Here is a 20801-nt window from a genome sequence, read left to right as displayed (position 1 = left end):
ACTAAGAATGTTTCCAACTATGCCTACTGAAAATGCAGACTTAACATTAATCTCCACAAAAATGTTTTTCATGTATATTTTAATCACAAAATATGTATTTAAATGCTATGGGTCACAGTCTACGTAGTGCTAAAAGGTTACAAGTATGCAGAACGACTTCTGCTTGGTTGGCGAAACATTCTCTCCTCTCCTCCCCCTGCTCCCCCAAACCTGCTCTGGGTTCCCACCCAAAACCCCCAGAGCAGATTTAGGGGGCCTGCAGGGCACGTCTGAGTGGAGGAGAGAGAGGGGCGCAAGTCTTGTTGCGCTTAGCGGATCCGCTTTTGTGTGTACCAAAAGTTAGTTGAATACCACTCATATTATCTCAGTGCAGGCATTTCTAGACATATTTTATAAGGAGTAGCATGTTTTTTTAATAAGCACCCATTTTGGAATATGTTTTGAGTTGAAAACTGTATTGTAAAATTCAGAGAAGGGCAGAACCTGAAGGATAACTACTTTCCAGTTTTTACATCAAGATGTGGACTTCCTTAAAAATATGGAAACAGCAAAATTTTCTGTTATGCCCAGTATTAAATGCACTATCATACATAGCACATAGAAGAGAACGAGGTTTTTAAACTGTTTCATATACCTCCACAGAACAAGCCACAGGAAATTGGAGGGGTTAAGTCTGACTGTGTTTGGTTGTTGTCGTTGTAAGATCAGAAGAGCCCTGTTAGATGATATCAAATGCCCTTTTAAAATGTGGGTTGCTCTTGTTCTTGTTTTTATTATGTGCTGTGTAGAATTGTAATTTTATGTTGCGGACTGCCCTGAGACCGGCAGATGTAGGGCGGTGTACAAATTTAAATAATAGTAATAATAATCTGGGTCTCCACCCCCCCCCCCACAAAAAGAGGTGCCAAAACTGACTGTGAGACTGTTCCAGTAAGTGTCACACTTAAAAATAAAAAAACAACCCCAAAATAGGCGCCAATACTCTCCATGAAGCTGTTCCAGTAAGTGCCACACAGCGACAAGAGAGGTGCTGGTACTGTGTACCTTTGAGTACGCCCTGGAAAAAAGCACTGATAATAATAATGATAGATCACTCCAGTATTTCGTTCACACAGTGGCCAAGCCTAAAAACAGAAACTGGGCAAACAGCACTCTTCCTACTTGTAATTGCAAGTGATTTTCAACGCTGTCATCAAGCAAAAAGAAGTGTCAACATGCCTCAGTCCAATGAAAGTACTCGCATGCGAAGCATCATAGTTCCCACTTGCATTTGCTAATTATTTTAATAATTGGTGGCGGGGAGCTTCAATGTTCAATGCAAACTCAGTGATTTGCATCCCGTTTACACAGTGGGGACAAACATATTTTGAATCACCGCATGGCAAGAAATAGCTGGCTCCATGGGAAGGCAGTTGCAACGTTTAAAGAGAAAGAGCTTCAGCTGGAATAATCCCTTCGTTTTTAACCAATATGTTTGCCATTGGAGCAACTGGTGCACTGATGTAGCCCATGCTACGAAAGGACTGGGCATGCCTGTTTGTATTTCAAAATTTATTGGTAATGCTAATGATGATGAGCTGCGCTTTCTTAGTCGCAATTCAAAAGGATCTGCACTTGTCCTGCACTTGTCCTGTTGTTATTATATATAGCAATATATTTAACTACTGGCAGTTTGAAGATGCGCTCCTGCCACTAAAAGATTTAGAGCAGAGCACCTCAATCAAAGCACCTAATCTGGAGACTTTGAAAATAGGACTTTCAAATCAACAATTCAAGCCAGGGTTTTTAAAACTGACCTTCAATGGTTCTACCTGCCTTTACTGGACTGAGCATACCCTCCCCTCCAGATACGCAAGCAGGTATGTTGGCTATACAGTAGTACCTTTGTTCTCAAACACCTTGGTTCCCAAATGCTGAAAACCCAGAAGTGTTCTGGTTTTTGAATGTTTTTCGGAAGCTGAACGTCCGAAGTGGCTGTCGGCTATTGTTTCCAGGGTGCCTGCACCAATCAGAAACTGCGCCTTGGTTTTCAAACATTCCAGAATGGTTTTGTTTTTGCTATTTATTTTGTGTTTTTGTCTTTGAGGCTTTTTCAGTTAATTTGTTTTTGTGTCTGTATGGAACCCAGTTCAGCTACTGATTGATTGTGTGACTGCGGAAATGGATAAAAGCCCCCCATCCAAACAATGACTATCATCAGTGCAGGTAAGAAAATAATAAAAATTTTACTTTTTATCATCTACAATACTGTCTTGTTTATTTTATAGAACAGTACATTGATGATTGCTTTCATTTTATGGATCAATGGTTTTGTGAGATAGTAAAATTCATGTTAAATTGCTGTTTTAGGGGTTGTTTTTAAAAGTGTGGAACGGATTAATCCGTTTTGCATGACGTTCTATGGGAAAGCGTGCCTTGGTTTTGGAACACTTTGGTTTTGGAACGGACTTCCGAAACGGATTAAGTTTGAGAACCAAGGCACCCCTGTAAGATTTCTATCATCTGAGATGAACGAAAATTTAATATGGGAAACAGTGGGAACACATGGGGAAAGCCACAGGATGTAATGAGACTTTAAAAAGGAGACCAGAAAATCTACAAGTGTCCTATCATTTCTAAACAACCTTAAGTTGGGTTTGGGATTTTGCTTTTAAGGAAATCACACATTCCGCAGCAGGTAAATCTGCTGGTCAAGGGAAAACTGACTAGAAGTCATAAGCAAAGCAGGGAAGCTGGCAGGCTTCTTACCTCAAACGCCTTCTACTTAAATTGCATTCAGGATTTCAAATCGCCCTCTTTTAAAATGAAAGTTATTGATCTCATCCCTATGGAGTGGGTTAAGAATCGGTTCTACAGCAGAGGACTATAAAATTGACACATCAGATTACAAGAGGCAAAACTCAGTGCACTGGAAGAGGTAAGTGGAAAGGAAAGTATACACCCAAAATATTTGGTTCAGTAAATCTAAATGGAGCAACACATGCAGAGAGTTGATACGATTCGACTACAGGCTGAGATCAAGGAAGTGAACTTTGACGTATTAAAGTAAGAGAGCTTTCAGAAGAGGCAGAGGAAGGTCAGGAAAGTCTGTAGCCTGAATACAGAAGATAACCCAATTCCCGTCAGTGGCATAAAGGAGAAAAAAGATGTTTCTTGTGAAGTTAACAATGTTAAGGATAAAAGCAGGCACTGCTAGCAAATAAATGGGAAGTATCACTGACATTTGGGTTTAGAGGTCAGAGCCTTTAGCAACATCTATTCAGAAGAAGTAAGAAGAGACCTCAAGATTTAAGTGTACGTTTGAAGGAAAGGAAAATGCATGAATTGAGTTTGGATGTAAACACACAAGCCATGGTTTGGGCATCAGGGCTGAACGTTGGGCTCACACTTTCCCTTCTCCCCATAGGAACACTGAATTTATTCCCACAATGAATGGTTTAAGTTTGCCATTGTCTCCAGGTCAGGCAAACTCTAGTTTGTGCAAACCATGTATTGCCTCCAAACCAAAACTAGAATTCCATTTCAAATTCTGCCTTCCACCTCTGGTTTGGGGTAGACAATGGTTTCCCCAAACCGTACCTTACTCGGTTTGGATGTAATGGCAAACCATGGTTTCCCTAGATGCAGATTAGAAGGTGGGAACCTGAAGGTTGTAAGCAACTGTCAACACTAGCGTGATACATTAAATCAATGGGCTTAAGTTAGTAATGTCCATTTGTTTAAATGGGTCTACTCAAGAGGATGATTTTGTGTGATACAGTCCATGAGAACAGAGAAGGAAACCTAAGGCTCAGCCCTGAGCGCCAAACCACGGTTTAGCAACCACATCCAAACTGGGCCAAAAAAGTTGACCGTAGTGCAAGCAACAGAGAATGTCCAAGAATTATTGCAAATTTAGAAGGATTCACCATTACATGCACTACCTAAAAAAACCAAGGGAATAAAATTTGTATATTGTGTGTTCTCCTTTGTTCTTCTCTTTCTTCTCACTGTATTGGAAAGAAAGAATAAATGTCTAATTAATATTGAAATCCAAGCATGATGGCATTTAAAATGCTTTTCATCAAGTATCAAAGGATTAAATCCAGGGAAAAGTAAAATAAAAATAAAAATGCTCTCATTTATTAAAAGAGGAGAAACTAAGAACTGTTGAGAATAAAAGTTTGTGTCACATCTACACAGAGAAGACAAAAGTTATTTTTTTAAAAAAGCAGAAGGATATAAGAAAGATGGTAATGGGAGATATATCATCTAGAAATTTTATTATTATAGAAAAATGACACCTGGATGTGTAAATGGGCCCAACATCACTCCAAAAGATTTCTTTAAAATGTGGAAAACTTGGGCAGATTTTCCTGAAAGCAATCAGAAAAAACAAAGAGGGCCTCTTCAGTTACTGAAGTTAACACCCCCTTTTACATAAGATTAGGAAAATTTCAAATGCTTAATAATTGGCAGTATCTTAACCCAACAAACGGCTAGATATTATTATTTTCTTACTGTCACATTAAAGAATATAATATTTTGCAACATCAAGTATATATATATTTAACATCAGGTAATTTTTTCTATACCTCTCAAGAAACTAATGAGAAACTAAGTACACAAGAAAGTTGTGTGCAGTTAAATAAGTTTTTTTTAAAAAATCAATGTTAAGACTATTATTTCAGAGAAATTTTTAACAATGAACTAACTACACCGACAGGTGGAAGTTCAATAGTGTGGGCATGTTAAACATGTGACAATATTATGGGGGGGGGGATCTTTTAGATCTCAAAAATCCAAGATCTCAAAGAGTTAAATGGGGAGAGCAGTCTCTGAAGTTCACCATTACAAACTAGAACGAACTTGTAAATAATAAATCATGCCATTCCTACATTCTCTGGTTTTGGATTTAACGTGTGATCCTGTTAAGATTCTGCACATGCAGTCGACATGGAGCATGCTTGATGACTAAGGAAGGCGTATAACGTCCAAAATTCCTTTACTGTTAAGCACAAGGAAACTCTTACTGGAATGCTGTGAACAATGTGATCACTGAAGCAGTCTTTTGTCTGGTGCCTATGTTTGATATGTGGGTCTATTTACTCAATTTTACTTGCAAAGGTTTTACACAATTGCTGCCTCCTATTCACATCGAAGATCTTCTTCTGATCCCAGGTAAATCTGGACAGTGTTTCCAGGGTGGCAGCTGAACTTTCAAAAGGATCTTTGTCTAGTGTCGGGAACTGCCATTCCTGGGGACAATGCAACAAATGCCCTTGTGTGTGACGCTTTTAGCACACCTATGCAAACATTATCAGCCAGGGGAGTGTTTCCCCCCCCAAAAAAAGATACACTTGTTGAAAAGCTCAGAATTTCCTAGTCAAATCTAACACAAGCAAAGGGAAGTTCACCATCACCAAAGCCAACAATTAAATGTTTTTAAAAGTGTTATTAGATGGATTTTTTTGAACTTTTCCGAAGCAAAAATAATAAACCATGCAGATCAGCAACTTTCTGACAAGTTAAAAAACCAAGACCAAAAACCCACAACACACCACTAAGAAACAGTATTTGAAAACCTGTTCAAAACCAAGGTGAGAGCCCAGTAGAATTGGCAACTTTTGTTTTGTTTTTTGCTTTTGTATAATATTTTAAGAAATATTGTTTAGAACCAGATTTCAGCATTTGGGGATCAGTTGAAAATCCCTAGAAGTTCTCAATGCACGATAATAACTTTTGAAGCCACCAGTTATAAAAGATGAAATCAATTTAGCTATTTTGAAATTTAAAGTGGTAAATCTCTAAGATTGGCTGGACTTTCATCCAAATTGTATATAGCCTGCTTGACTGTTTTATTCAATCCTTTAACCAATAGTATAATTAAAGTTACAAGGACAGGCATCTTACCTGTTAGCATGGGAAGGAACACAGATTTATAACTGGAGAAAACCGTGCCACACCAGACTTACGTTGTTCGAGATCTGTGCATCAGGTTTTCAAAGTTATGGACATCTTGACAGCTGAATTAAAACTCTTAAATATATTCATGGATGTCAAACAGACTTTACTAAGGGACAAAATATAACAGGTGTGATTGTGAACTTTAAATGGAAACTGTAGTATTGCTACAGAATTGTGTGAAAAGGTCTAACTGAACTATGAAATATCAAATTTATTTTGCTGCAAGAATCTGTGAAATAAAATGAATGATTGGATGGCTGTCTTTAAAAAGTGGTAAAAAGCAGAAATGTTTTAACTGAATGTTGATGTTTAACTCAGAAATAATGCCCAAATCTGTGTTTTAATTCACTATTGAAGTAAAATGATTCTGTACTACTTTGTTTCTTCACACTAGTGTGGTTTTAGTAATCTGGGTTTTATTGACAAATATGAAATGAAAAATGGGACGCGGGTGGCGCTCTGGTCTAAACCACTGAGCCTAGGGCTTGTTGATCAAAAGGTTGGCAGATCGAATCCCCGCGACGGGGTGAGCTCCTGTTGCTCGGTCTCAGCTCCTGCCCACCTAGCGGTTCGAAAGCACGTCAAAGTGCAAGTAGATAAATAGATACCGCTCCGTCGGGAAGGTAAAGGGCGTTTCCGTGCGCTGCTCTGGTTTCGCCAGAAGCGGCTTAGTCATGCTGGCCACATGATCCGGAAAAACTGTCTGCAGAGCGGACAAACACCAGCTCCTTGGCCTGTAAAGCGAGATGAGCACTGCAACCCCAGAGTCGTCCGTGACTGGACTTAACTGTCAGGGGTCCCTTTACCTTTATGAAATGAAAGCCTTCCAAACTACTCAGTTTTTAACCAGTTGCCAAGTCCACATAGGTATCTGTGCTAAGACATCTAGGATAACTGTTTGTGCAATATTGGTCTGCAGCTGGATGTTTCAGGGACAGAAAAAATGAATAAACCTTGCATCCGCAAACTTCAGAGAATCAGCTGAAACGTGAGTACCGCATATCAACTCAAAAATAATGCTCACTAACCACAATTGTCAGGTGCAGGGATTCAATCAGACTTGAAATAATACACTCAAGGGATAAGAATGAATTTAGTGTGAAGATGATCCAGTGAAGTACTATGCTGAGTATCTGTTAGCTCAGCCGGTAAGAGCATGAGGCCCTTAATCTCAGGGTTGTGGGTTGAAGCCCCACATTGGGCAAGAGATTCCTGCATAGCAAGGGGTTGGAATGGATGACCCTTGGGGTCCCTTTCTTCTTTTCTGCAAGGCACAAAGTTGGCTTCGCAGCACTAACAGCCGCAACGAACTTGTAAAATACCGAGCAAATGTGGCAATATCTTTTTAAAGGATATTGCTCCAAAATGGGGCAGGAATATTGGGAAGAAACCTCTATTCTCAGGTGCAGATCTAGAGACCAGAAATAAAAATAGATGTTGCATGACAAGCCAAGGATTACGTAGCTTAGTATGCCGCAAATCTACGTTCGAGTTAAGCTGGAGTACTAGGATTTGAGATGATTTAATGCTGTTTGGACTTTAGTTTCTCCTGCTTGTGCCTTACATATGACTTTGATAATAATTAACCTTAAATAAGGAAAGTGAGCTTTCGGCATCCTCCTAAGGAAGCTAGCATGAAAGGAGGACTGGACAGGAACACCTGACAAGCATCTTTATTACTTGAAGTATACACAGCTTGTGGACCAGATTCGGGGGCAGAGGGGATCTGCATGACAAAGCTGGCCCCATCATTTAAGGGAAGAGGGAAGCCTGTGGATTTGGGATCACCCCAACCACAGAGATCAGTCCACTTGGTTCTTATATTCTGGTTCTTTATACAGATCTACTAGCACCCAAACAGTGACAGGTTGCATTTTGTTTACCTAACAAGTTTCGCAGGACATTTTCAACCACCAAATCTACAAATACTTCAAATAATGGTACAGTGAATTCTTCACTGCAGAGAATACGAGTCACCTAGCAAACTGTGTTTCCTTCTACTGATTTTGGATCCCCTATAGATGGGACACAAAGATTGAAGGCTACTTTTTTGTATATGATAATCTGACACTTTACTGGGAAGAGACTTTAGATTTAATATTTATTTCTCGTTATTAAAACCACATACAGAGGTTTTAATGTTGCTCAGTAAAATAATTAAAAATAAACATAACCAAGCACACACTGTGTATCATATGTTATAGCACAATCCTATACAGTCGTACCTTGGTTGTCGAACGTCCTGGAATTCGTACGTTTTGGCTCCCAAATGCCGCAAACCCGGAAGTGAGTGTTCCAGTTTGTGAACGTTCTTTTGGAACCCGAACGTCCGACGGTGCTTCTGCGGCTTCTGATTGGCTGCAGGAGCTTCCTGCAGCCAATCAGAAGCCGCATTTGGTTTTCGAACGTTTTGGAAGTCAAACGGACTTCCGGAACAGATTCTGTTCGACTTCCAAGGTACGACTATATATGTTTACTCAGCAATATGTCCTACAGACTTCAGCAGGGCTTATTCCCTAGTAAGTGGGTATAGAATTGGAATCCCAATGGCATGTACAGTGGTACCTCTGGTTACGAACTTAATTCATTCCAGAGGTCCGTTCTTAAGCTGAAACAGTTCTTATCCTGAGGGCAAAGTTTGCAACCAGGAGCAGCTACTTCCAGGTTAGCGGAGCTCGTAACCAGAAGCGTTCATAACCAGAGGTACCATTGTATTATCAAGACCTGGGGAAAAAGCACAAACAACAGTATTTCCAAGAAGTGTGCATGTTGTTTTGCCTTCCTTGTATTTCCTTGCCATTTCCTTTTACCATTTCCTTTGGCTTCCTTTCCATTCTATACATTTTGCATTATTAGTAGTTAGTCACAATAACCAAATCTATAAAGATGCAGCAAGGTGCACAAGATTAAACCCAGGAGAAACCAGTCATTTCTGAATGCAGTTAGCTGTGTCTAACTGTGGCCAATGATTTCAGCGAACTATTTTTTTTTTATAAAAAAAATCTCAATTGGCGTCTACAGTCACAATCCACAGAATTATGTGCACGCATGTGCATGCACAAAGGCAGAAAAGCTTCTCGAAAATGATTTTGCACAGCAACCCTACCTGCCAAAATTTTTTGGATGTTGGGAGCTGCTTTGATAAAAAATAGCAAAGGAAATGTTCATCTGTGTGATCAGTTCTTGCCTACACAAGCATACAGCTTGTAAAGGATATAACATAAGGTATTAGACTAATTAGAAACTTGTTTAAGCTCAAAACTGCATGACCTAGTAAGCATCATTATATACGTTACATAATCCAAAGTGCCCAGGTGCATGAATGTATGGCATTTCTGATAATTTGCAGGGAGGGGTGAGAATCACCTGTTTTTGCCAACTGGTCCTAACTAGCCTTCCACCCACCACCACCCCAAACCAAATGTTTTTCAAACACTCAGGAGTGCTTCTTCAGTTAGCACAATGTTCTACATCAGAAATGTGGGTGGTGGCAGCAAATACGGCATGTCGCCGTTTGGATTCAAGCCAACATGTTCACAAAACATAAAATGTTCACAAAACATAAAATGTTGGATTCAAGCCAACATGTTCACAAAACAAAAAATATGTTGTTGTTCTAAGAAAAATTGCAGGACTAGACAACAAACAAGAGCTGTTATGCAAAAAAGTTAAAATTACAACTTTAAAATGGAACTAAAAGCTGGCTAGAGCTTATACTGAACTCTCAATACTTCAAATTTATACAGAATGCTATTTTGATGTAAGCACAGGAGATTATGGAAAGTGTTTTTTATTCCTAGTTTCAAATCATGGATCTAGTTGCTACTGAAAAGGAACAAAAAAAAATACAAACTGAGGAGCTCAAAATAAAATTTATTATAATACAAAAGTGTATGTGCTGAAGATACATAAATAGCATACAGTGCAAATGAAAAGAATGGGACACATGACATATCACTTCAACTGAAGCAAAAGCATACAACACATGCCAAAGCAAAATCTAAATGCATTTACATTTCCAAAGGAGCATTAATTATGCCAACAAAAAAAGGAAAAGGGAAAAGAAATACGACAAGTAAAATGCTTGAATATCAAGAACTGTTATTGCCGTGAACACAAATGTACATTGAGCTTTATTAAGAATATTTGGACAAAAGCATGCTAATATTCCATCAGCTTTTAATAACATATTCATGGTCTTGCTCATTTGACAAATTCCCCGCTGGAATGTAGCCACTGCTCTGTTTAACCAGACCCACTAATAAGCTGAGTTCACATTCTTTTTCTTAAAGTCATATGAAGCATTATCATACACGAGGTGCTTCAGATGGTGTTGAACTTGAATGCAAAACCTACATTCGCCAAAATGTTCATTCATATTACATTTTCTTTTGCAGAGATGCTCACATGGCTGGTTTTGTTTCACTTTCTGTGAACGCTGGGCTTGTCGTTGCACACAAATCAGAAATAAATTTCAAATAATGAATGCTGGTCAAAGCAAAGCAGCTGGTTTAGCCAGCCAGAGTTTAAAAATTTTAAATCAAGGTCTCCATTTCATACTTTATGACGAGCCGGGATTAATAGAAAGTGAAATCAAATGCTGTAGAGGAGAACACACAAACCTCAGGCTTGAGCTTGTTTCAGCTCATGCACATAGCAGCGAGGCATGTATGAAAGGTTTTGGACAGTTGAGGTTGCTCATTCATATTGGTCCAGTCATTATGGATTGCATCCAGAGAAGTCATCTCTTTTGCACAAGTCCCTTCTCTCTTCCTATGTCATTTCCCCACAACCCCTCCAAACTCTGGAGTATTGCAGAGAGGAGAGGGAGGGGAACTTTCATTGCACAAGCAGAAATTATTGCACGGACAGGACAACTTTGTGGAGTACAACCATAAGTTAGTAAAGGAAAGAGTTTAAATTGCTTTCAACTCAAACGCATTGAACCAATTATAGGGGCATGCGAAGGACACCAAAAGGACGCCAAAGACCAGCAAATATTTTGTAATTAACTGAAACCAACAGCCCAGACAAGTCGTAACAGCGCTGATGGGTCAGGGAAGTGTCACCTCCATCACAAAGTGTACTTCAAAGAAGCTGAAACCCATTCTCTGAGCATCACTTTCCATACCACATAAATAAATGTTTTAATGGACTCCCATGAGCCATCCTCCGGGCTAAACCTTGTGTAGGCTCAACTTTCTGAAAGTGTGAGGCCAATATACCCAAGGAAACGGGGAGAAAAATATGGACAGGAGTGGAGGATTACACAGGATAACACAAGTCCATGCTTCATCCTCTCTCCTCAGGAAGCATGCAGTGCAACAGAAATTTAAAGAGGACAGAATTGTTGTTATTATTATTATTATTATGAATTGCCACTCTCCGTTTTAGAGCAAGCCATCACAAGGCAGCTTATAACAGATGTGTAAACATAAAACAGTTGAATGCAAAAAAAACAAACAACAAACAACCACCCCATAACAGCAGAAAATAAAATTATAGGCAGCCAGCCATATAGGGGGCAATCAAGAAGCCCAGCAGTATAAAAAACACGATCAGAGTTTGCTTAAAGACCTCAAGGGAAGGGGCCAAGCAGAATTCTCAGGAAAGGGAATTCTTTGAATACGGGGGCCGCTACTGACAAGGCCTTGTCCCTGATACTCACTGACCTTGACAGGCCTTAGTGGTAGGCCAGGAAGCAGGACCTGTGAGATCAATCTCAGGACCCAGGGAGATTCATGTAAGATATAGGAGGTCCTTCAAATAACATTTAAACTAAGCCTCAAAACAAATGGATAACCAATGTAAAATTGGTATGACGAACCACCTAGCCCCTACAAGCATTCTAGTGGCTGAATTCTGCACCAGCTGAAGATACCAGATTGTCTTCAATAGGCCACCCTACCAATAGGAATGTGACGAGCTTGCACCGTAACACCTTCCAGTCCAAATACAATTATTCAGGTCATCCCAGTCACAACAATACGGGAGACTCTGAGTGCCACATTCCACTCTCCCAACAGTTGTGCTGATTTATCATTCCGGACCCCATAGAATTTTTGCATGCTTTTTGGTTTGGGTTTATTTCATCTCCCGTGCTCTTCTTTTTAAAGCTTTAAGAGCACATCCCTGGGTTAGTGCATGGTCCTCTTTATTGCTGCTCAAGTTCATCAGTCACCGCATCTCCCATACAATGAAGACACCCATATTTGTCTGAGGGGTTGTTTGGATATTTTCCTTCCTTGGGATCAACTGGTGGGGGGTCTTCAGATTGCAACTCTCTCCTCTTTTAGAGAAGATTTCATGTTCAGAAAAATGCAGGGGCCTCCTAATTCATTTGGGAGGATGGCAGATACACAAAACACCCATCCCTTAATTACAGATGCCGCCTCGCTCCCTTGCCCTCCATTCCCACTCAAAGGTTTGAATGTCCCTTAACTAGGACAGGGAAAGCATTATTTCACTCTTGTGTGATTCACCAACATGTTTTAAACTCACAAAGACAGACTTCAATACTCCAGATCTCCTAACAGTTTAGGAATAATCAATGTGCATTAAAAAGTTAGCCAGTGATTACATTGAGAAGTGCCATACAAAATCAGACTCACATCCACTTAATCCAGCATTCTTTTCAGGAATCCCAGTAGCCCAAAGGCGCTAAGTGGTACACAAGTGGATCATGGTCTACTTTCTTCATGGCTGGTTCTAGATCAAAGATGTAGGTTGCTTCCACACTAACCCTTTCCTCTGGGGTGGACGTCTCTTGTTCATTCAATTTTTGCAAGGAATCGGCACAACGCTGCTGTTAAATCATTGCAATCTAGTGTTTTGTGTTATCCTTCTGTGCTTTTCCCAGACCTGATTTGTTGTGGGGTTTTTGCTGTAAAATGCAATTGCAGCAACATCCTGTCAGTTGTGTACGAGCAATTCACTATTAGGACTTCTTAGGGGAACGGTACCTTTCACGTGAAAGCTTCCTGTTTGCAGGTTCAGACCGTTTTATTGCTTCCCCAAGTCAGCACGTAGGGATAAACTGCCCTTTATTTAATCCCCCCCCCCCCCATTTTAAGGGAGAGGTAGTGCTGGATACCTAATCTCCTCTCCGGACCATTGTTGTACTTACTGGGAGGGAGAGGTGGTGGTGAGGTTAGTGTTTTCAGGTACACTGCCAGAACCAATCCTGTACTGGAACTGGTGCACTCACAAAGTGCTGCCCCCTGACGTCTTTTCACAGAAAGCACAGCATTGTCACTGACTGCACTTCTGTCCCCCACAAAAGGGAGTGAGGGAGGAAAGAGGTGTTGCTTTCCATTATTACTTTTAATCCCCTCTTTTATTACATTATAGTGAAGCAGCACTGACTTAAATTGACACACGCCAGGAACAGAAGCTGACTAAATAAGGGGTAAATCGCTCTTTCAGCCACAAGGATCACAGAAGCAATGAAGCAGGTTGAGCTTCTGAACAGGAAGCTTTTAATTAAAGTTAGAAAGGGCATTTGTTGACTGTAAATTTCCTGTGAGCAGACATTCTAAGAAGATATTGGTCAAGGGGAAACAGGGTTGCTAATTACATAGGGAGTTGACTTTTATGAAGTCAGACCACCAGCTCACCCACCTCACTACAGCCAAACTTTACAGTGACTGGCAACAGCTCTCTAGGAGTTTCATACAAAAGCTCCAGATCTACCTGGAGGTGCCAGGATTTGAACCTGGCCCGTTCTGCATGTAAAAATGTGCAGACTACCACAAAGTTCCTTCCCCTTGCTATGTTAAAACTGGAGGTTCTGAAAAGCGCTTAATACCACTTTCAGCGAACGACAGAAAAGCAATGCCTCCGTGTGTTAAAGGGCTCTCAAATGTGAAACGCTTTCTTTCTTATTGCACCTATTGTTATTTTTTTCTTGCAGAATCTAGAGTAATATATATGTTATAATATATATGGCGTGTGTGTCTCTCAACCATTGGTTCTATCATTTTTCAGAAGTCAAAGGCACAACGCAAGCATGGTTTCCTAATATGCTGCTATTAGAAGATTAACTTGAACTTATCAATACTATTCTATACTTTGGTATATTTCAATTTTCAATATATTTAAGAATTGTTTAAACTAGGTTTCTACATATTGTTACATAACGACTGATACAAAGAATCCTATCACCTCCATTCATTTTCAGCCTTTTCCAATGTTGCACAAGTTGAATGAATGACTTTGCATATATTTGCTTGAACTGAAAGCAAATGAACCTGCTTCCAAATGTTTAGGATTAAGATACTGAAAGACACACAGAGAGAAAAATCTAACGGAGGATTTGTTTAACAGTCTGTTAAAATCCAAGCAAATTGTGACAATAGTAAAATTTATCCACTTATAAAAAATCTATGATCCGGGTATTATTTTTTCTATATCTATTGTTCCAATTTTCTTTTGTAGCCAATATACCTTTGTGTTTTGCTGCACTGCAAATTTTCTGTATTTTTGTTTTTTAATACCCCATGAAATTCCCTTTTGAATTCATTCCTTAAGCATGATACAATTGCAAGTATAGGCCACACACATTCTCGTGCTTTATTTCCGCTTGCTTTCTGAAAAAGTGATTAAAAGGAATCTGCATAAAACCAGATACTAATCTTTGGTATCTCGGAGCACTTATTTACAAAATACTGAAAACAAAACTAGCTTCTCTGGAACTGTGCGATCTAGAAAAACGGGAGCATGTTTATAGATGAAAACCAACTCTCTCTGAAACTAGAGCCCATTTCTTTAGTTTTGCTCTCCTCGACCTTCCATTCTATACACTACAGTGGTGGAGATGTCCTCGTTTGCCTCGGGTGACACTTTTTTCCACACAGTCTCTTTTAATGCAAGTTCGTGCTGAAGGCTCTCATAGTCCAGCGGTCCATAGGAATGCTAGTTGTTCAAGCAACACACATTATTTGTTAGATTACCGGTGGGAGGGAAACATTCTAGCATTATTGATATTTAGCAATTAGCGTTAAGCCAGCTGTTAGCACTGACTTTCCGCTACCTCTTGACATGGTTATGCATTCAGTTTTGAGACAGTTAAGGGGATTTCTGCAATGCAGAAGGGGGAGGGGGAGGGAAGGCAAGAGCCAATCCTCCAACCAGCTTCATTCACTATACGGGAAGTTGGGGATATTCAGAAGGCCCAATTCTTGGATTCGGGGGTTCGCTTTCCTTCTTCAGCTATCCCCTCCCCACAAGGCTTCACACACACTGCTGCTCCCCTGAACTCGGAGCTGCAGATGGGCCGAGGGTCATTCCCACAATAGCATGGCGATCCTAGCCATGGGTCTGTTTGACCTGGCCAAAAATCGTAGTCCCTCCCCCCCCCCATATCAAAACTGTGCCCCCAAAGTACTCTGTGAGACATAAGAGCTATAGCCAGAAGAGGAAGATTGCATAAGCGTCTCTCCAAGCCATCCGGTATAGTTAGGAGAAAAACTAAATGGGAAGCTTCCTTCCTTTTTCTAGCAATTCTTAATGCAGCCAACAGAGCACCAGACACTGCAAAAGGCAGTTCACAACTGCTACCCTGAGCACCAAGAATAACAAAGGGGTTTCTTCGCATCTATACTGCAAACATGTACACGGAGACTTGACTATACAGTGGTACCCCGGTTGTCGAACGTAACCTGTTCCAGAAGACCATTCGCCTTCCAAAACGTTCGACAACTGAGGTGGCAAAAGGTGGTCGGCAAATTCAACTGAGAAAATTGAGAAACACGCCTCGGAAGCCGTTTGACTTCTGAGGCGCGTTTGAAAACAGAAGCATTCACTTCTGGGTTTTCGGTGTTTGGAAATTGAAATGTTCGGCTTCTGAGACACTCGAAAACCAAGGTACCACTATGCTTTGGAAGGCATGCCAATGTTGCTCCATAGTTAATAGGCCCAAGATGACCTTAGATCTTTCTATAAATGACGGCCTTGCTTGAGGCTGGCTTGAATATACTAAACCAAACCAAGGCATGCTAAAAGCAACAGCAAAACCTAGTGTGCTACCAGGTGCCAAGTTACTAACAGAGTAGGCAAAATGGCAAAAACACAACATCTGGCACTAAGCTCCACTTATGGCAATTAGGTAAACTGAACTTGAACCATTAGAATTTACATATTGATGCAATACATGTCATTGATCGATCTTATTTTGGAAAAGGAGAAACCTAGTAAATACACAATACACACTAATAACCTGAAATACCTTTCCTACTTACCCGCTGATCACCACCTTCCCTGCGAGGATCAAGCTTCTTCGCAAAGTGCCTCAAATTATCGTAATTATGGAAATTGCACAAAGATACCAGTTCCTGCAATGGTCAGAACATCACATCAATCTATGTGCAAACCAGCAAAGTTTATAAGTTTCGATGCTTTACACATCTAGTCTGTTATTATCCTGTTATATAGCTAACTGGAGCCCATTAGAAAAGCTCACTGGTTGATACGAATTTTGCAATAATAATAATCTAAAATTGGTTTGAAATATTGTTGAAACTTATGGATTCGTAGGTGAATAGAAAGCAAAGAACCAGCATTTTTGGCAGCCAACAATATGTGAACTGCTAGACTGAAACAGGTAAGTGCATTTTGGAAGACTTTTTTTCACCTGCAAAATGTACTTCCTCTTTGAAGTGCATCTTAAAGTTGCAGATTTAGCATACCGTATTTTTCGCTCTATAACACGCACCCGACCATAACACGCACGTAGTTTTTAGAGGAGGAAAATCTGTAGGCATGCCACCCGTAGGCATTCCCTCCATAACACACACAGACATTTCCCCTTACTTTTTAGGAGGAAAAAAGTGAGTGTTATGGTGCAAAAAATACGGTAATTTTGTTTAACAGGTAGTCTCAGTGACATCATGATATAACACTGACCAGTTGCTTTTTGGAGCTCTATTATTCAGAAGACAGCTGGCTCTTTTCTCAAAATACCATGCAAATTGCAGCCAAATGGGGCAAGGAACAAACAGTAACAAGCCGGATGAGATGGGTGTGGCTCTGTCAAACATCTGGGAGCCCTGAATATCTTTCACATTGAAATAATGTACACGCCTTAGTATCTGGCTCAGCCCTAACATGAAACACCGTTCATGCTGGAATCTGAAAAAGGGTTTTCCAGATGACATTTTCCAAGCACTTGCAAAAATTCTGCAGAGCAAGTACAGCTTTGCCTGCCCATCTGTTAGATTATGACGAAATTAGAGGTGGGCATGAAAACGGAAAGTCTACTAAAATTCTGATGCAAACCAAAGAAAACGTGCAAGTGAGAAGGCTTGCTGCTTACGTGACAGAAGTGTATCCCCTTAACGCTGTTGCCCATCTTGTCCAGAGGAGGGGACCAGCACATCATGCCCATAACATTGGGAACAACCAGCAGAATGCCACCAGCAACCCCTGATTTTGCAGGAAGACCAACCTAGATTAAAGGGAACAGCAGGAAGGCTTACATTTAAGAATTTAAAATATATTTAAAATTTAAGGACTTAAAAGATATCAGAACTTAAATGTTTGGTGGCCATCCATAACTGAAGTAGTCCTAAAGAGAGCTTTTCATGATCGACTTATTGGTATCAACTCATGTCCTAGGTATTATTTAGTTGGTGAACTCATACAGGTAAGCTCGGAGTTTGCCATTATCACAGACACAACTTGGGCCTCCAAAAGACGAAGTGCCTTTGACTAGCTGTAGCTGTGACCACTGCTGGATAGGGACAGTATTACTATGGTGACCTAGGCTGCCTTAACCTCCTGGTTGAGCTACTGCGGTGTGTTGTTACATGTGAAACAGTCTCCAAAGACTGACTGGAAGCTTCAATTCAGAACATCAACTAGAACAGTTCATTAAGACCACGATCACACCTGCTTTTAAAAGAATTTCATGATAGAATTGGACCCTGAAACAAACAGGCAAAGTCCTAAACAGTTTGAGATTCAGTATCAGTGTCCCCATACTCTTAATTCCAACGCCCTTGTCAGAGTGCGCCTGCCATCAGAAGGGAAGCAGCTGCCAACCAGGTATGTAATGACTTCCCTATGGATGTTTGCTTGGTGTCAACTTCGCTTGGTGTCAACTTTTTGTTCTCACCTACTTATTTTATTTATTTAAATAACATTCTGCTGGGGTTTTTTTTTTATTTACTTGCTATTTGAACTACAGCTTTTACTGTTAGCTTTGTTTGATTGAGTTGTATTTTCAACTTTGTGTCTTGTCACTTTATATTGTTATGAACTGAATCAGTTTTGATGGAAGGCAGCATATAAACATTTTAGATAAAATAACATTAAGTAAAAGCTTAAAATTGCTACTTTAGAGAGTGAATGATACCGCTTAGCCTAAATGTTTCCTATTGGCGTGTCTACTAAATGCTAGTTTGAAAATGCTACTTACGTGGAAGGCAAACTGTCCTGAGAAGTCATACATGCCACAGGAGTGCATTAAACTTAGAGTGTTCCGAACGGCTTCTGGGCTCAGTACCCTCTCACCAGTGATTGGGCAAAACCCTCCATTAGCCAATGTTGCTGCCATTACACTGGCCGATTCGCAAGTCACTTCTATGGAACACAGCTTGAGAAAGGTGGGGAGTGAAAGTAGGAACAGTTACAAACTATGACACACAAGTGGTATACTGCGTAAGTAAACAGATTAAAAGACTGCCTTACAAAAACTAGATCCAGCTATAGACTGCAGCATATGGAATGAGCTGTCAGCAGATTAGGGAGGAAAGCCAAAGAGCTGCGCGCCTTCCATTCCATTTGTCTGCAGTCGGCGCTTTCACGGGATGATGCTGCAGCCACCCCCTTCTCCGCTTCTGGGTCCCTCTGCTGTGGAAGCGCTGACTGCAGGCAAACGGAATGGCAGGCGCACGGCTCTCTGGGCTCCCTGGCTCCAGCTGCCCGCCTGAGTTGCTGAGCCCGCCCCGCTCTGGGAAGGAGGCAGGATGGCAACAGAAGGAATGGGGAGCCCGGCTATGGCAACCAGGACGATCGATCCGAAGGAAGCAGTAGGCAAAGCACAGGGCTTGTGGCACACTGCTCTGGGCTGCAGGCGGCTCCCTCATTTGCCACCACCACCGGGCTGAGCTCCGCGCTCGCTCGCTCTCGAGCTGGTGCTTTGCGCCAGACGGGAGGAGGCACACCTCTCGAGGCTGGGAGAGCAGAGCGCGCCGAGAGGCTGGGGCGAGGGAGCCTGGCATGCGTTGTGGGGAGAAAGCACTGGGTCCCTCTGCTGCTGCTGCTGCACTGAGCAAGGGAAGACTGTGCCAACAAAACGGAAGTGCACACCCGAACGGAGTACGTTCGCAATCTAAAAAATAATATGCAAACCAGAACACTCATTTCCGGTTTTGAAGTGTTCATAATCCAAAAAGTTTGTTGGCTAGGCTGTTTGTAACCTGAGGTACCACTGTAATAGGAATCCACTGCTAAGATAACTTACTCTAACTTCCATAGACTAAAGCTACAATAACAATTTAAAGAGAGTTTGATAGCATCTGATATTGGGGTACGGCATTTTTATTGTCTTTAGGAAATATGCAAAAGTAAGTTAGTTAAGTATTGCAGTATAGTTAACTGTTGGCCCCAATTTTGAGATTTTTGTCAACCTTACACTTGCCCAATTGTTTCTGTAGCTTTTTACATTTCCCTTTCAGGATTATAAAAATGAAGTTCAGATAATTACCTGGAAGTAGAAGTCCAATATGCCAACCATATCTGTGCCTTCTGGAAAACACTAGAAAAAATAGCAGAGGATTTTAGTACACAAGCTAGGCCATGAGGTTTCACAGATATGGAGGTGGTATCATGACGTCACAGCCAAAAGCCATTTAGAGGTAGTTTCTGCTGACAGAACAGGCTGTTTGTGCCTTCATATTTGTAGAGGAATAGGTACATCTGACAAGAATGCGGAAGTGCAAGTGACTTATATTTATTGCTGTTTATCAGATACGCAAGAGCCACTTTGGACACCATCTTGTGGGAAAGTGGCATACAAATAAACAAGTCTGTTAAGTGTGCTTCCAGACAGCAGAAACTGCTGCTTTAACCTTGCATGCACCCTTTGGTGAATCACCATTATATCCTATACTCATTATGCATATAGTCACACCTTGGCTCCCTCCAAAACGCCTGTTTTGGAACGTTTCGGCTCCCAAACACCAAAAACCTGGAAATAACTGCTCCTGTTTTTGAACAATTTTTGGAAGCCGAATGGCTTCCGGTGAGTTTTTTTTTCTTTCTTTTTTCCTCCATTGACTTTGCCGACTGCGCTTTGATCCTCGGTTGTCGAACGTTTCGGAAGTCGAGCTGTCTTCCGGAACAGATTACGTTTGACAACCGAGGTTTGGCTGTATTTGAAAGGCTGTTCTGTGGTAGTTTGCTTAGTACATAGCCTGAAAAGTGAAGAAACTGGTGGCTATGTAATCCTCCAACATACCTTTTTCTCTTTCAGATAGTAACCTATTGCAAAGTTTCGATCACCACTCTCTCTTTCAGACTGGAACCTAGTGTGAGGAAATACGAAAATGCACCGTAAGACCAGGACACTTATTAACAGTACTGAAAGCTTCTGACTAGGATACAACTTTTTAAAAAACAACATAATATTTATTTAGCAAGATAGAACTAATTTCTGTATGCTGAAAACATTTTGTTAATGTTGATAGTTCTGCTACCTTCTTTAAGAGAGAGGCTTAAGTGGCTACATCAGCTGTTGCCGACTCATGGGTGCCTCTCCTGTGGTGTCTGTGAAAGGTCTTTGTCTTTAATCCCTTAAAAAGCCACAATGCATATGAGACCACTGAGCATAGTGATGGTTGGTGTACACGACTTTT

The 20801-nt window shown here is 40.8% G+C and overlaps 1 protein-coding gene across 4 annotated transcripts in view; it reads right to left on the bottom strand.

Moving 5' to 3' along the window:
- The window catches only part of GLS (glutaminase), a 74448-nt gene that overhangs the window by 22300 nt on the left and 31347 nt on the right, over positions 1-20801 (bottom strand). For 2 of the 4 annotated variants that reach the window (XR_014517755.1, XM_083468660.1), the window contains exons 10-14: positions 20405-20471; positions 19652-19702; positions 18362-18538; positions 17258-17389; positions 16185-16277 (exon numbers count right to left, since the gene is read on the bottom strand). Coding sequence is in view for 3 of the 4 variants with exons in the window: in XM_083468660.1 (XP_083324786.1) it covers positions 16185-16277; positions 17258-17389; positions 18362-18538; positions 19652-19702; positions 20405-20471 (520 nt within the window). In the remaining variant the exon portion in view is untranslated. Of the gene's footprint in view, positions 1-9804; positions 14860-16184; positions 16278-17257; positions 17390-18361; positions 18539-19651; positions 19703-20404; positions 20472-20801 lie in introns of those variants that run through there. The other 2 variants (XM_083468662.1, XM_083468661.1) reach the window with 2 other exon arrangements.

The sequence above is a fragment of the Podarcis liolepis genome (assembly GCF_965112155.1).
Source record: "Podarcis liolepis genome assembly, chromosome: 1".
Lineage (NCBI taxonomy): Eukaryota > Metazoa > Chordata > Lepidosauria > Squamata > Lacertidae > Podarcis > Podarcis liolepis.
This window is presented reverse-complemented; position numbering and strand designations above follow the sequence as displayed.